General features: G+C 40.8%; 2 protein-coding genes across 2 annotated transcripts in view; one reads left to right on the top strand and one right to left on the bottom strand.

Moving 5' to 3' along the window:
* Positions 1 to 7025: 7025 nt before the first annotated feature.
* On the top strand, positions 7026 to 8728 carry LOC119427403 (ankyrin repeat domain-containing protein 50). The gene has a single exon (XM_037695009.1). It carries the CDS (start codon positions 7118 to 7120, stop codon positions 8726 to 8728), a length of 1611 nt encoding a protein of 536 aa, XP_037550937.1. The 5' UTR covers positions 7026 to 7117.
* A 1091-nt stretch (positions 8729 to 9819) lies between these two features.
* The window catches only part of LOC119427633 (serine/threonine-protein kinase PAK 6), a 17665-nt gene continuing 10365 nt past the window's right edge, over positions 9820 to 17119 (bottom strand). Inside the window, exons 3-9 of the mRNA XM_037695270.1 lie at positions 15386 to 16021; positions 14368 to 14901; positions 13396 to 13529; positions 11610 to 11736; positions 11399 to 11524; positions 10641 to 10775; positions 9820 to 10506 (exon numbers count right to left, since the gene is read on the bottom strand). Of these exons, the coding sequence (XP_037551198.1) occupies positions 10339 to 10506; positions 10641 to 10775; positions 11399 to 11524; positions 11610 to 11736; positions 13396 to 13529; positions 14368 to 14901; positions 15386 to 16021 (1860 nt within the window). The 3' untranslated portion in view covers positions 9820 to 10338. The remainder of the gene's footprint in view (positions 10507 to 10640; positions 10776 to 11398; positions 11525 to 11609; positions 11737 to 13395; positions 13530 to 14367; positions 14902 to 15385; positions 16022 to 17119) is intronic.

The raw sequence follows: 17119 nt of genomic DNA, 5'->3' as shown, positions 1-17119 counted from the left end.
ATATCAGTCACAGCTTGTGCCCTGCCTGAGGATGCCCGCAGTCCGTGCGGATCACATCTATTTTCGTCCTCTGATAATAAAAAAGGCTGCCAATTGCTGAGTGTTCAATCTGGAGCACCAGATCAAAAGTAATTCTACTGAAACAGCTTCCGATGGGTTTTATGGGTCCATCGACTACATCCCAGACTGCAGAGAGCAAAAAAATGAGAAAAAATGTTCCAATGAAGCCTCATGTGTAGGAGGCAGAGAGAGGGTTACATCATCGGCACATCTCACTGGAATATAAATGACATAAATGACGCTACGTGTTGGTTTACATTTTGAATCGTTGACCTATATGCCGTTCCACAGTCATAATCAGAAATCCTTGATAAAAAAAAAACTTTAGGTGCAGGTCTGAGATAAAGGTCATTGTCCGTCAACCGCGCTTGATGGAAAACGAAAAAGATTTTAAGTGAAAAAGATCAAGTCGGAGCGACCTGACTCAGAAAAATTAAAACGAAGAGCTCAGAGTGACTGCAGTGAATGCTTGAGATGATGAGTTGCAATTGCAAGAAGGACCTGGCTACAATTCACCACTAAAATCAGGAAAAGCAAATCTGTTATAATATGCTGCTGGTTTATGTTATCAGCATGAATCTGCAGATCAGAGAAACATCTCATCAGTATCAAACATGTGGTTATTATTGGTGCACAGAAAAATGTTTGTCGCAACAGTATAATAAAGTTCGTCCCTGCATGAAACATATTTTTCTTTGGTGTTAAAAACACTGAACTCTTTTAGGATTTGGAGTTTTAACAGTCATGAAGTACTACATATTGCTGAATACATACAGGAAGACTTTGTGGATTTTATTTTTAAAGGAAGAATCACCTAATGTCACCTAAAGCTTGCACCGGTAAAAATATTTTATAGGAAAAATAGCAGCATTGTTTTTTTTTATGAGTCTTGGAGACTTAAAACTCTTATCCCATTCAGTGAGCGGTTCAGCTTTAAAGGAAAATATGTCACTTTGACTCAAACTAATGAATTTAGCATTATTAATTCTAGCTCTTTCCATTTTAACCTCAAAATATATTACTTGTACCTTGGAAGTAGGACCTTCTATGGGGGGCTGTTTGTAAAGTTACACAGTCAGAAATTAACAGCAATATTTTGGTTTATTTAGCCTTTCATAAAAATTTAAAATTATGTTTTTTCCCAAAGTCATATTTTCACCATGTTATTCATACATTTATAAATGTCATATTTTCCAAATAAATATTTAATTTACAAACTAAATATTTAGTTTACAAACTAAATTGCAAGTTAAATATTTAGTTTACTAACTAAATATTTAGGTGTAAATGAAACATTTAATTTCCACGTTAAATATTTATTGTCCAAGCTAAATATTTAATTTGCAAACTAAATATTTACTTTGCTAACTAAATATTTAACTCTGATCTAAATTTTTAACTTGCAAGCAATTATTTTGGTCTGAACTCCTAAATATTTAGCTTGCAAGTTAAATATTTAGATCAAAGTTAAATATTTAGTTAACAAATCAAATATTTATTTTGGAAATTAAATGTTTAGCTTAGAAAATAAATACTTAGCTTGGAAATTAAATTTTTAATTTACACCTAAATATTTAGTTTACTGACTAAATATTTAACTTGCAAGTAAAGTATTTAGTTTGTAAACTAAATATTTAGCTTGGAAATTAAATTTTTTATTTACACCTAAATATTTAGTTTACTGACTAAATATTTAACTTGCAAGTAAAGTATTTAGTTTGTAAACTAAATATTTAGCTTGTAAATTAAATATTTATTTGGGAACTATGACTATGGGGAGTGCTGGCGCAGAGGTTAGAGAAGATGGGCCTTTGATCGGAAAGTCGCAGGTTCAACTCCCCAGACTGGCAACATCAAAAAATGTGGGTGGAAAAGGTGAAGCACCCACACCTGCCTCCTTCCTCATTTGCCCCACTCTGGGCCCTTGAGCAAGGCCCTTAACCCCACCATCTGCTCCCAAACAGGTCTCTCTTAAAAATGAGTCCTCATGACTCATTGAGACTACCTGTATAAATAAAGGGTAAATAATAATAATAATCAAAAAACATTTATAAATTTATGAATAACATGGTGAAAATATGACTGGAAAAAAATATGTTTTTCTTATGAAAGGCTAAATAAACCAAAATATTGCTGTTAATGTTTGACTGTGTAACTTTACAAACGGCACCCCAAACCTTCCACCTTTATTCATTTATTTTTACTCTTGCTTATTTTTTTATGCACCTCATATTTTTAATAAAAAGTTACACATTTTTCATTATTTTAGAAAATCTAACCATTTAGTTATAACCGTTATTAATCGTATTCCTAAACAAATAATCAGACCTGTCTTTTCCAACTAGATGAACTAAATTAGATTATCTATCCGTCATTGAACACACCACTGGCAGAAGTCATGAAGACAATTAACAGTCAGCATTGTTTAAAACTATCTAAACAGGTTTTCTACCTCTAAAAAAAACAGACAAATGGTCCCACATTGGAGCTGAAGGTTTATAAAGCTGAGCAGTGGTTTGCCTTGGCTCGTTATTCACTTTGTATCTGAGGTGGAAGGTTTAAATAACTGGACACACCGACGTGATTCACAACAAAATTTAGCCTTAAAAAGAATCACACTTGCTGCACATGACATGACTTCATTTCAGTCAGGGGGAATGTGTGTATTTGAAAAGAAAGCTGTTTTCCTAACCTCGCTGAATGTTAGTTTGAACTCTCTTTTTTGCTGATGTAAACGGGGAAGGCTAAAGATTCATGAAATGTGATTTTTGTGAGTGTGAATCAAAGACATTACATGAACAAAAAAAAAAAAAAAGAGAACTAACTCTATGGGTCCAAAAAGCAACCGGTAAGATAAATGTTATTTTAACAAACTGCACAAAAGTGCCTTGGTGATGTATTTTGGCCAAATTGTAAATACAGTACATCACAATCAAGACCTGAGAAAATAGTGTGACATTGAGAATAAATCCTGCAGGGAAAAATATCTGGTTAAATTTACAATTCTGATTAAACGAAACGTCGTCACTAACTGTATTATTTATGTGTCAAAAAAAGACGTCTTGCTTTGAAGAGCAATGAAAGCGTCCCGTAACAGTTATAGCAGAAAATGCCATTATAAGGATCTCTGTTGAAGGCCTGGGAAGATTTTCTACCTTTTTTTTTCTCCATGCTTCTAAATGAAACCATTCTCCTTGAGATACCTCAAGGTGCTCTATTGAATTCAAATTATTGCAAAGTCACACTTTTATTTCTTTTATTTTTATACAACAGCTTTTGTGATTCTGGGGTGGCATTTTAATAATTCTTATTCTGGATTACTTGTTCTTACAACCCCTTACAAACAAAGAATAGATCAGCTTATAATTTGATAAATAAATTATAAAAGGGTCTCCGGGGGTGGATTAGGTTCACCATGATTTCATTAAGGCTCTGTATGTTGTGGGGCTGTCTTGGCTGACAAGCCTTTGCAACGTTGCGTGGACAGCTCTTTACCCTCACTAGGGTCCTCGAGGGGTCATGGGAGTTTGCCCATCCAGTCTACCTGCATTTTGTGGACTTGGAGAAGGCGTTCAACTGTGTTCCTCAGGGTACGCTGTGGGGGGTGCTCTGTAAGTATGGGATTGAGGGTCCATTGTTACGGACTGTTCAATCGTTATACAAGCAGAGTTTGGTTTGCATTGCCGGTAGTAAGTCGGACCCCTTCAGGGTGGAAGATGGACTTCACCATGGCTGCCCATTGGCAGCGATTCTGTTCATAACTTTTATGGACAGAATTTCTCAGTGCAGTCAGGGGGTGGAGGGATTCTGGTTCGGTGGCTTCAGGTTTCCATCTCTGCTTTTTGCAGATGATGTGGTCCTGTTGGCGTCATCGTGCCATGATCTTCAGCTCTAACTGGAGTGGTTCGCAGCCGAGTGTGAAGCAGCTGGCATGAGAATCAGCACCTCCAAACTGAGGCCATGGTCCTCAACTGGAAAAGGGTGGATTGTTCTCTTCAGGTCGAGGGTGAGGTTCTGCCTCAAGTGGAGGAGTTCAAGTATCTCGGGGTTTTGTTCAGGAGTGAGGGAAGAATGGAGCGTGAGATTGTCAGATGGATTAGTGCAGCATCTGCAGTATTGCGGACTCTGTACTGGTCCGTTGTGGTGAAGAGGGAGCTGAGCTGTAAGGCAAAGCTCCTTGTTTACTGGTCGGTCTACGTTCCTACTCTCACCTATGGTCATGAACTCTGGGTAGTGACAGAAAGAATGAGATCATGGATACAGGCAATTAAAATGAGTCTCTTACGTAGGGTAGATGGACTCGATAGGGTGAGAAGTTCAGTTATCCGGGAGAGACTCAGAGTAGAACCGCTGTTCCTCCACATCGAGAGGAGCCAGTTGAGGTGGTTTGGGCATCTGGTAAGGATGCCCCTTGGGCGCCTCCCTAGGGAGTTGCTTCTGGTATGTTCAACTGGGAGAAGACCCCGGGGAAGACCCAGGACATGCTGGAGAGACTTTTGGTTGGCTTGGGAATGCCTTGGCCCCTGCCCAGAAGAGTTGGAAGAGGTGGCTGTGGAAAGAGATGTCTGGACCTCCCTGCTCAAGCTGCTGCCCCCACGACCCGACTTCGGAACAAGCAGAAGATGATGGATGGATGGATGAATTTATGGATAGATGCATTGATGGATGGATGGATGCATGGATGGATGGATGGAATTATAAAAGTTGTCTATTTAAATTTCATCCTCTATGGTTTATCGTGTGCTCTCACCCAGGTTGTATAATAATTTATTTTAGGAGGAAATGATAAACGTCTGAGGTTCACAGATCTATTTACATTTTCATACTTAAAAGTGCATGTGACATGCAAATCATATACGAAAAGTGGACAATAACATCGTAATATTTAAGAAATAGGGATTAAAACGCATTATTCTACTCATTTTGTCTTGAACGGGCCCACTTTCTTTTGAACTAGTGAAACAGGAAGTGATATCAAAAGCAAACTTTAGGGGCACCACATGGTCTTTGTTAAGTGAAATAATATTTTAAAAACTTTGATCCCTCTTCATTTCTCTCTGATAGTAATTCAGAATAATCTAAAGAAACATCATATTCTTTGCTGCTGTCAGTGTTGTTAGCCATTGTAGCAACACATGCAGGTGTACCCCTTTGACATCACTTCCTGTTATTGCTTATGTAAATATCTCAACAACTGTTCATCTCAGCAGCATGGAACTTTTTTGACTAAATGTTATAAATGTTATATTTACAAAAAAAAAATGTTCATTTTTAATACAAAAATTTGATGTCACTGTCACTTTAAGGTCAACTGAAACTACATGTGCTCTCACTACTCCTTAAAGAGGCTCACATTTTTCCAACTCTTGTTTCAGCAGCCCTTTTTGTTGTTCTGGTTATCTACGTTGAGGCCTTTTATTACAAGTAACACACTTTTTCTCAATTTAGAAATGCTTCAGTCATGCAGAAGTGACACGTTTATTTTAATCGTTTCACATTTAAGTGCATGGAGGTGCCTATATTCGATCGTTTGAGATTAATAATATTTTATGTTCTAAGTTTAGCACTATAAATAGCTCTGATGATTTGCTGGTGAAACTAAAGTATTTTGCGATGACATATACAGTATGTACAAACTCCATTAGATGGATGACCAAGACCTGTGAAGTAACAGAGTTTTCATACTTATTTTATTTTAGAACAAATATTCAAAATTGGAAATAAAATTAGGTGCAGACTTTTAAGATCTCTTACTTTCACGTCTCTGATCTTCAGATCAACAATTTAAGTTATCAAGTAGTCACAATGCCAAGGCAAAACATAAGAAGTAATATCAGAACACTAACCAGAAGGAAGCATCTGCTGATGAAGGTTTATGAATTAACGCTCGGTAAGCAGCAGCACATAAAAGACCCGCCGCGCCGAGGGTTGGATGAAGCCGGATGATGAAGGGTGTGCAAGCTGGAATCCAGGTGTTCCTCACAGGTTTTTGGTCCAGCTGAAATTTATATCAGCAATTAAAATGAAAGTCTGGTCTTTTCAAGGAGAACCAGATGTGTGAGTACTCCTTATTTTTATGAGTGTTGCATACTTTAAGTAAAATGGACAAATAAAAATCTAACTTGTCATTTAGTTGGGACAAAAGAGGCAGAAGCAGAAAAGCTGTATCTGCTGTTTTCTCCAGATGCACAACAGAATAAAATAAATATGGAAGCAGCTCCGTGTTACTTCCAAAGGAAAAGATGCTGATGTTATGATGCAGTCGGCAAAGCTTGATTTGAAAGGAATCAAGGAAAGCATCTGTTTTTATTTTTATAAATTCTGTAAGGCTTTCATTGCCTTTTTATTGCTGTTGATTAGCTTAAGACCTTCAGGCAAAAAAAACAACATTTTCTTCAAAATATGGAACCTTGAGAAGCTCAAAGCACTAGAGAGTAGCGTGATTTGAACTCGTTGCTGTGTGTTGTTTTGCGGCTGAAGTGAACTGCAGGCATAAACACAAGGTTGACGGATGACAAACGCTGGAGAAGAGAAAAAAAAAAGATAAATGTTGAAGCGAACTCTGGAAAAACTGACATTAATCTTGCCTCGAACCTGTTCACAGACTCAACAAACTTCTCTGATAAGAGATTTATTTCACACATACACTCTGTCCAAGAGTATATGTTACTATTTTATCAACAGCAAGGAGCGTTTTTATTCATTTTCCTCATTTAATAAAGAAAACCATGCAGCTTTAAGTTACCCCCACAGACCTGACAGGAACAACACTGGCCATGTTTGTCTCCTTGAGTAATTATTCTGTTCAAATAGCATATATTTCTCTGCAGGCAGAGAGTGCTTGGGTTGAATGGATGCTGCCACTGCATAATGGTCCTCAGACTTTGTTTCCTAGGCAACGTGGGGAGGGCATGTGGAGAGGGAGGTATAAAAACACCGGCAGCTGCTCTCTGAGTCTTACTCTGTAGTGAATGTGCTCGCTGTCATCACAGAGAGCTTCAGGAAACTTCCTCCTCTCCCCGTTTGTCAGCTCAGCTCCACAAGTGGGTGTTGGACAATGATGCGACCAAAGGACCTGCGCCAAGGCTCTGGCACCAAGACCTTTCTAGATGCAATGCATGGCGGTAAAGTCCACCTGGCTCGCTTTATCCTGGACGCCTTGGATGGGCGCATCATCAACTCAAAGACAGAAAACAGCCGCACCCCTCTCATATACGCTGTCTGTCTGCAAGACCCTGGAGCCAGAACCAAGTTCACCAGACTGCTGCTGGAGAAAGGGGCAAATGTCAACTGCCAGGATGAGGACGGACGCACAGCCCTGAGCTACGCCTGTGAGATGGGTTACTTGGACGTGGTCAAACTTCTTGTGCAGTTCAATGCTGACCCGGACGTCTCAGATGCCTGGGGTAACAGCCCTCTTATGTATGCTGCTTTTTCTGGACACAGCCAAGTTTTGGAGTTCCTGGTGAGAGCTTTCAAAAGACTGGGACTAAAGCTGGACAGGACCAATAATGCCGGTCACTCCGCTTTGGAGATTGCCAGCTTCTTTGGACACAACCAGTGTCTCCAGGTTTTGAACTTTCCCTGCAGGAGGGTTGCCAACAAAGATGATCCACTTGCTGACGTGGCCACCACCGTTGAAGTAGAGTGCCAACTGCCCAGTCGGCTCCCGAGGCATCTTCTGGAGAGGTTTTCCAAACAGTCGGCGAATGACGAGCAGCTGCCAGACGTGTTTCAGAAACAAATGAAAACAGGAGACAGCGGTGGATCGGGGCATCATTTCAGATGCACTAGAAGCCAGTGTCAAGAGGATAATCATCGCCACAGCTGGGCTCTGCCTCCTCAGATCGAAAACACTCAGAGTGAGGCGGATCGCAGCGTTCTGTTCACGGCCAAACAGCTGCAAAACTGCCAGCTTAGAGAGCCGAAGGGGTCAAAAATAATGAACTCTCTTCCTGAGCAAAGCCAGAAAAATGTCAACCGAGACACTCAACTTCCAGAGCAAACGTCAGAGAGTTTTCCTTTCTGGGGAAAGGCAAAGTCATTTAACCTGGACCTCGTGAGCAGCAGAAAGCAGTCCTATCAGGGTGATGTGTGTGACACGAACCTGTCAGCCAGCAAATTAAAGAGAGCCTCGCTACAGGATGAGCGATGCCTGATAGACAAGAGGGAATGTCAAGGGAACACTCGGAGCCTGACAAATGATGGCAACAAAACTGTTTCAGTGCCAAAACCTCTTTTAAACAGCAAGGGGCAGTCTGTGAAAGCACTCCTGGAGAATGTGAAGTCGCAGAACGAAGAGGCTAACTACACAGCTCAATTTACCCGGAGAGAGTTGCAGAAGAGGGGAAGCCTCGGCTCGACTTCCAGACCCAACAAACTACTTTTTGCCCGAGAAGAGATAGAGGCAGAGAAGATCCCCAGCCACGCTCCGGGGTTCATGGGCCTCGGGACCCGACTTCTGCGTCGGTTCACCGCGCCGGACTTCATGAGGATGGTGATGGACTGCTCGTCTGGCTCCTCGAGCAGAAGAAGTCGGATGTCCCGCTCTGAAACGTTCCCTCTGTCACAATCGCACCAGCAGGTCAACGGTCAGCCGAGTGTTGACAGCATCAGCGCCGTGAAGTGTGAATTTGAAAGCCACTCTTCTCAGTCCACCTTTGATTAGATAAAACGACAATGTCCGACAAAATAAATGAGAATTTTTTTATTTTATTGCAGTTGGATCTCACAATGCTGTTTATTTGCTTGGGTATCTGATGAATATATTAATAACAATTATACTCTCTAGCTTTTTTTCCTGTTTGATTTTAAATATTCATATATAAAAACCAAGTTTATGCTAATTGCTCATTTGCATAAAGCTGCACACTTTTTGGTTACCCTAAATGTAAAATGGTCTATTTAACTATATGACACACAACTGAAACTCAATTTTTAATATAAAATTTATATATGAATTAAATATATTTATTAGTGTCTCTGTGTTTACAAAAATGTATTTTGCTTAGAGATGTCTTGTGTCTGTGCAATCACGCTCAAAGTTTAATAAATACAATAAAACCCCACTAAATTAGTTGTGTTGTGTATGTTTTCAATTTAGTCACATGAGTTTTAAATGATTAATTGTTTATTAATTCATACAAAATTAAAACATGTAATTCTCTTCTCCATGAATGATCCACACAAGAATAAAAATACATGAACCCATGTCCACATGTGTCCGTGTCGGATCACAAAGACCGTGTGCAAAGTGTTTCTCAGCAGGTTCTCGAGTCCTGCAGCGTGACATGCCGAGCCTGTGGGCTTCATAGGCAAACAAGTGCAAATACACACTCACACACACATCATCTTCACACACATCCTGTGATTTCTGTTTCAAATCTGTCACAATACAAAGAGGGTTTTATCCAAACAATGACACGTCGCCTGGCACACACCTGTGCCCTCACACACACAACTATACACTCACATTTTAGTAAATATAATTTACTGCAGTCAATCAGCAGGCTTAAAGACCTAATAACCAGTATCTACATTATTAGTTATGCTTAAAGTCCATACCTAATTATGAAACCTTATTTGGAACTTCACATCATACAAACAGCTCACAACACCTTTTGGAAATAAAGAATAAATATAAAAAAGAGGAACGTGGTGCTGGCGATTTTTTCCAGTAGCCCAATAGTAGCAGCTGGGCTTTTATACACCCATTCATTATGCTAATAAAGGAGAATTGTCTTTCACATCATAGTACATATTCAAGCATTCACATCAGGCCAGGTGTGCCTCAGTTTGGCCATGCAAAATGTGTGTATTACCCGTGTTGTCATCCAATTTCCACAACAGTGTGTGTGCAGAGGTAATTTTAATCCTGTCACAATGAGCTACTGTGTTGAGCCTAACATCAGCTTAATTAGCTGGCAGTAATGCCCACTACGAACACTATAAAGGGTTTTTAGAGTAGCGTGCGTTTGGATGATACATTTATGCCATCAGTTTGATGTGCACCATGTTGTGCTGTCTGGATGTTAAAGGAAGCCAATTATCTGATCAACTGAGAGGTGAGGACTTGCATGCTCCCTTTAACTCACTCCTAAAGTGCTTCTCGCATGCCCGAGGCCATGTTGTCTGTCAACAAGTCGTGCCACCGTCACACTGGAAGCAGAGTGCTGCCATGATCCGCTTCTCTTGGGCTTGGTGTGGGTGCCAGAACCAGGTGCTGGTCCTTTTGGGAGGCCTGAAAAGGACCGATGTGGACTTCTAGGCCTAGATGGGTCAGCAACGAGACATGCGTTTCCGGTACTGCTCCACCAGTGGGACCAGGCACTGAGGTGAGCCGCTTTGCAGCAGGAACGGGTGCTCCAGCAGATCAGTGGCACTGGCCCGCTCCAAGGGGTCCCGAGTCAGCATGCGGTCCAGGAAGTCTTTGAGAACTGGGGAGATCTGAACCACACATCAGACACATCAGTGCAGTATTTAACTGATAACACTCTCTCCAGAATCATTTGAATTTATATTAGAGATAAGTTTTTAAAGAAAGGACAGTCTGCATGTGAGCTTGTTGGTTCGCTTCATACCTGGCTGACATTTCGAACAGTCGGAGCTAGCTCATCCCTGAGCCTCTTCATTGCTGCTACAGGTGTTTCACTGAAGTATGGGGGCTCTCCATCCACCATCTCTACCACCATGATACCCATGGACCACACATCAACCTGGTGCACAAACAAAACGACTGTAACTGATCACAGCACAGGTCGGCACCAGAGATGCACTGATTTTAGATTTCTATCACCAGTTTTTGACTTGCTAGTTAGCATTATTGAGTATTCCTATTTTTATTCAAATGATAATTGACAGCACACAAGATAAAGTTTGCTTTTTTTTTTGCTTCTGAGTGCAAAAGTTGATGATGTGCTACTGGGAAAAGAAAATGTTACTAAAGTCTTCAGGTTATGACAGAGGTAGCCTATTTATAAAACATAAATGACTGAATTTTCACTTTATGAACCAGATTAAATGCTTAGTTAACATTTTAAACCTCTTAATCTTCATCTAGCTTTATTTTTTTTAACATCTTATATCTGTTATACATAGCTAATTTGAGTCTTTCCCACTCTTCCCACACCTAAGACTTATGACACCAGAGGACTGCTCCATCATTTTTAAAGAAAATGTGATTTTTGAGCCCCTGATCGGCCGATCTCTGGTCAAGCATAACATCAGCTGATTCCAGTCACCTGCTGAGCAATCAGTGAATCTCTAGCTGGCACAGTTTAAGCTAGTTAACTGAGATTAACAGTGTTGATCTGTGAGAACAAGAGCTGAATATGTTCACCTCAGTGCCGTACGGTGATTTGGAAATGACCTCAGGAGCCATCCAATAAGGCGTCCCTACCAGAGACTTCCTTTTAGGGATGTCCTTACTAATCTGGGCACAGAAGCCAAAGTCTGAAAGCTTTACCTGGAAAGAACACAAAAATACCTATTTACTCACAAAATAAGTGAAAAGGAAAAAAAATAAATGGGCATAAAATGACATATTATACCCTTCCATCTAATGTGAGAAGTATAGAGTCACTCTTGATGTCTCTGTGAATGACTCCCTGTGAATGGAGATAGGCCAGTGCTTGCAGAACAGCTTCACACACTGTGGCAATCTGCTCCTCACTCAGCCTGCGGGAAAACAAGTTTACACACACACAGGATGACTTTACATGAACATTTCACACGTTTCCAGTACCAGCTACAAAAGCCCCAAAAGCTGAAAATTCATGAATCACCGCCACATTAAAAGAAACGATAAAGGGTGCTAGGTTCAGAAAAACAACTCCCACACAGCAACAAATGACAAAGGAACATGTTCGTTCATCTGCGGCGTTAATGCGCTTTTCATTTTTCTCAGGTGAATCAGAAGCATGGAAAAAAAAAAAAAGAACAACGCTGTTCTTGAGCTGAGAGAAAATTCTGGAGCTCTGTGAGATTCATGCTAACGTTGCCGTTACAGATTTCTGTATTTGCCCACATAAGATTGTTAAGAGGTGGCTGTGGCTGAGTGGTTAGAGCAGTCGTCCTCTAATGCAAGAGTTGGGGGTTCATTTCCACCAGCAGTCACATGCCGAAGTGTCCCTGGGCAAGACACTGAACCCCTCACTGCCTCTGATGCAGTGGTGTAGTCCAGATACGCAGGTGTACGTATACCCACTAGAAAAGATTAAGAATTTCAGTACTTAAAAGTGCCCAATGATACATGACATATCATTAGGCACGTGTCATTGATGCGTTAAATGGCAGTTAAACACTTCCGTATCTTATCTGTATGCAGCGCTTGTTTATTACATTCGCTTATCCAGCAAATTATTGTACTTAATACTTGAACATGCTTTGCTTTGATACTGTTATATAAATTCTATAACAAGTTTTTAACACAAGCCAGCTGTTGTACAAAGTTTCTTGTACATTTATTCAAATATAAGCAACAGAGAAATTTGGAAATGTTCAATATGCTTAAAAAATAAGTTGACGATTACATTGTACTAACCGGTGTACTTTGGTTTCTAAGCACGTATACCCACTACAAAAATGTAGACTATGCCACTGCTCTGATGTGTGTCCCATCGGTGTATGAATGTGATAAAGCTCTGATTAGTCTCTGTATATAGTAGAGTGCTTGTACGAATGGGTAAATGAGGACAGAGTGTGTTGTAAAGAGCTTTGAGTATCTTGATAAGATAGAAAGGCACCATAATACAGTCTATTTACCATTTAAAATGATAAAATAATTTTAGTTTCTTTAATGTTGACAAAATAAAATCACTTTAAGATGTTTTTGACACCACTGAGCAGCCATAAAAAGCTCAAATGACTTTAGTTCATGATTGTTCTGTCAATAACCTGCCAACTGTAGTCTCTGACAAGTAATGGCTGTGAGAGTTTGTTCATTCTTTAATGTCATCTGGTTTGAAAGAAATATTTTTACTCCTTAAAGTCAACCGACACATCTGTTAACAGTGAAAGGCACAACTAGAAATAATTACATTTCCATGAACACTGTTGGTCAACATGATGTGCTCATTCTCAATGTGTGTGCAACAGAACAGCAAGAATAAAGCATCAAATTTCCACCACTAATCAGCATTTCACTTGTAAACCCGCACAATTTAATTTGATGTTCTGAATATTTTTTGTCTTTCCAAAGAAAACCAGCAGATGTGGAGTGAAGGCTGACAGGCCTTTGGGATGAACGCTGATCGTTCTCCAGTTGATACCACACTACCACCTGGTGGTTGAAATAATGATCAAATATGAATCTGAACTGGATGCTCAGGACAATACCTGGTTTCAGAAACAATGTTGGTTAGTGCTCCCCCCTGCAGGTACTCCATGATTACCCACAGCTCCTCCTCCACCAGGGCAGACTTGAACATCTCCACCACGTTCTTATGCTGATAGTCCCTCATGATGACCACCTGCAGCACAGAGCATTTTAACAATCCCTGATATGAAGCATTTTATTTCTTGTTATGTCTCTGTGGATTTAAAGCTGCTCTGTATAATGCACCAACATTGTATTGGTGCTACTTGTTTAAGACGAGTCAGAGAAAGAGGCTGACTTGTGGATTTCAGACTTAGTGAGACCCAATGTTTGGGTCAGCAGGCCTCAAGATGATCTCCAAACATCAAATTAAATTTAAAAATGAGTGCAAACAGCACATTTTGGTTGTTACAGTCGTTACAATAGGTACAAACATTAGTCATAAATGGATAAAATAGTACAATGTATGCTAAGGTTGTTTGCGTTGCCATTATGCCCTTGTTTATGAGTCTTATGTTGGTATAAACAACAAAAAAGGTTAAATCACGTCATCTGGACCAGTTTTTTTTAAGTGAGAAATGTTTCTTCCCCCATCCAGAGGACTTCTTCAATCTACAGCCTGCCAACCAGATCTGTCCCATAGGCAGCCTTTCCTATGTTTCAAGTCAACCTCAGAAACATCTTGAAAGGTATACCAATGTCGGTATACTTTAACCAGCGATTAATGGGGCTCATGAGTCTTTGCTTTAGGTATTTTGTAGATTGGAAGCTGAGAAGTTTGAGAACAACGTCTGTTTGAGTCTGGTTCTAACCTGTTGGCACCATAAATATAAACCAGATCAACTTTATAAAGATGTAATATCATCATCAAGCTAAGTTCCACATTGGAAATCACTTCTAGACCCACAAAGGGCACATGCTGAACAAAAGTCTAAACGTATGTTGTTGCAAATGTAATGCATGTAAGTCAGATATGCTTGTGGGACATTTACCTCGTTAAAGAGCAACTCCCTCCTCTGCTGCCGCCGCAGGTCCATCATCTTCACTGCCACTTGCCTTCCACTGTGCTTTTCGGTTGCAATACATACCACTCCCGTTGAGCCCTCCCCAATCTTCACAAAGTTCTCCAGGTAAGTCCGTGGATCGCCCTTATCTACCACCATCTGCAGGGCTGCTTTAAACTGCTCATGCGTCACCTTAGGTGGGTCAGGAGGTGGTCTGGGTATGGGGTGTAGTGGTGGTCTAAAAGCAGGAGAACAAGTACCTGGAGGACTGGTTGCTAATGATCCTGTGGGAGAAGGTCGAGGCTGAGAGGGGCTGTCCTGAAGAGGGTAAGGGGGATTGGGGCATCCAGAGTGTCTAAGAAAGGGGTCTGGTCCACTGGGCCTCAGTCCCATGTTCGGGGACAGGCCTAGAGTGTAGCTTGCCGAGGAGCGCACCATCCGCTGAGGTCTAATTCCTCCCACAAGAGGACTGCTGGTGCCGGTTGGCAGGAACCCGGAGTGGTATCTCACTGCTGATTCTGCCTGCATGATAACAGAAGAGAGAGAGCTGAAAGGGGGTTGGCTGTCTGCCTGGGGTTCACGGCCCTTAAGAACTTATCGTAAATCAAGTCCTTTACTTTCACTGTCTATCGCCTGATATGACGCATGTCAAGATGTTGTAATATGTCCTTAGAAGTCCCAACGGGATCTTTGCAAATACGTCCTCTTTCAATGTTTACAACCCTGCAGGCTCATTAGCTCACAAATCATTTTTAACACAGGTCTTAAGTAAAAATACTCAAAAAGTTTTCTCTTTGATCAAGTTTAGTTGAAAGCCAGTTAATAATACGCCTCACCTAAGCTCCAAAACCTAAGCAGGACTTCTTAACTCCAAAAACGAATCAATTTAATGCATTCAGAGCTCATGCATAACATGCTGAGTACTAATAAAATGACACACTGCATTCAAAATATGCATACATTATGTAATGCATAAATGATTTATAATCTGCAAAAATGTGCTTACTTTTAGGTCATAGGAGGAGAACGGCCTTCCTGGGCTGTTCTGAGTGTGCATGTACATGGGTGGGTTGGGTTGGAGCTCCGTCGTGATTGTTCCATTATCCCCAAGATGCTGCTGGACAGTCACAACTGGGCTGTAAAAACAAGCTACGGGTCTCTGGTTTGGTGGCATTCCTCTGGGCAGCTGGAAGTCTCTTTTCCATATCACTCTCTCTTGAGGACTTCCCACTTCCCTACTCATATACGGCCCATGGCTTGGTGCTGGGATAGGTCCTTCTATGGAGCTAACACCAACTTCATATGTCGATTTAGCCTTTGGCAAGATCCCGTTGGGCTGCAGAGTGATGCTTTTCTTTATTCCCAAGTAAGGGGTGTTGGTCTCGCTGTGGATGTTCCGGGTTTTATCTCTCCAGTGTTCCTGACATACATCGTCCTCATCATCATCCTGTGTCAGTCCCTCATACTGGTAGCCATCTCCTTCATTCACTTCCCCCAACCTTCCCAGGGACTGGGCCCTCTTTCTGGCGGAGGGGCTACTCTTCCGCAGAGAGTTGGAGCTGGTCACAGACAGTCGGCTCATGTCATTGATCATGGCCGCGATGTATTCTCCATGACCGATCATGCTCCCACGCACAATGGTCTGAAAGAGAAGAGCCATTTATCTTCATCACAGTCTGCATGGCATGATTATGTTGTAGAGAGATTTCTGACTTATATAAATAGTAAAAGTGACACAAGAGTTGCTCAGAGGCAAGTTAAATTTAGTTGGGGAATTGCATAAAGGACATATTTTTCACTCTTCAAAGACAGTGACTGGTTTCTTTTCCCTGTGGCTTGCTCTGACAATGCAATGACAAATGTACCAAGTAAAGACAGAAGCTCTACAGCTGCTCTTAAATTTCCAAGTATTACAGATTCATGCTCTTTAGACCTTTTAAGTGGTGTGAATAGTTGGCAGGCATGCAAAGGGCTTAAACTTGTCCTGACATAAAACGTTTTGCCAGAATAGCGTTACGATAAGAGTGAGCGCATGGTGGCTTATTAGTCAGAGAAGAATCATGTTCCACTTACAGCCTCTCCTGTTTCTCTGCCTAAAACATCCACACAGGAGGTGGAGGTCAGATCGCATTGCACCTCTCTGAGACCAGAGGATGGAGGGTTTGGTGAGATTTTTTTTTTAAAACTTATACATTAATACAAAAAATACATTTTTACAGTATCAAAGCTGAGAGGATTGAGATTTTTGTATTAAGTTGTAATGTTCCCTTTTTTTATTTTGGGATGTTTTTTTTATTTTGTACTCATAATGATGAGGCAGGTAAAACTATAAATCTGACCTAAATGCTGACACGGTGGTTCTCATGTTGCACCGCTCTATTTGCCATCACATCACAGAGTTCTTTATTTTTCTGGAGGGCCATAAAAGCATCAACATTATGCTTGGTGAAGCATGGAAATCCTGAGATTTGCAGACTGCATCGCACACAGGCTTTTCCACTGCTGTACCTGCACTTTTTATTCCTTCTTGCTTGACATCTGTGGGAAGGCACCATCTACTGTTATTAATTGCCTGCATGCAGTAATAAATCTTACAGCCCCCACGAGGATTCAATACTGTACAGTCAATGTACACAGCAGGGTCATTAGCCCAGCCTGGTGATAGATAAAAAAAAAAAAAAAAAACAATGTTGAATCCTCGTGGGGGCTGTAAGATTTATTACTGCATACAGGCAATTAA

Source organism: Nematolebias whitei, chromosome 21 (assembly GCF_014905685.2).
Source record: "Nematolebias whitei isolate Nwh7 chromosome 21, NemWhi1, whole genome shotgun sequence".
Taxonomy (NCBI): Eukaryota; Metazoa; Chordata; class Actinopteri; order Cyprinodontiformes; family Rivulidae; genus Nematolebias; species Nematolebias whitei.
The sequence above is the reverse complement of the archived record's forward strand: the minus strand, read 5'-3'. Positions and strand labels throughout refer to the sequence as shown.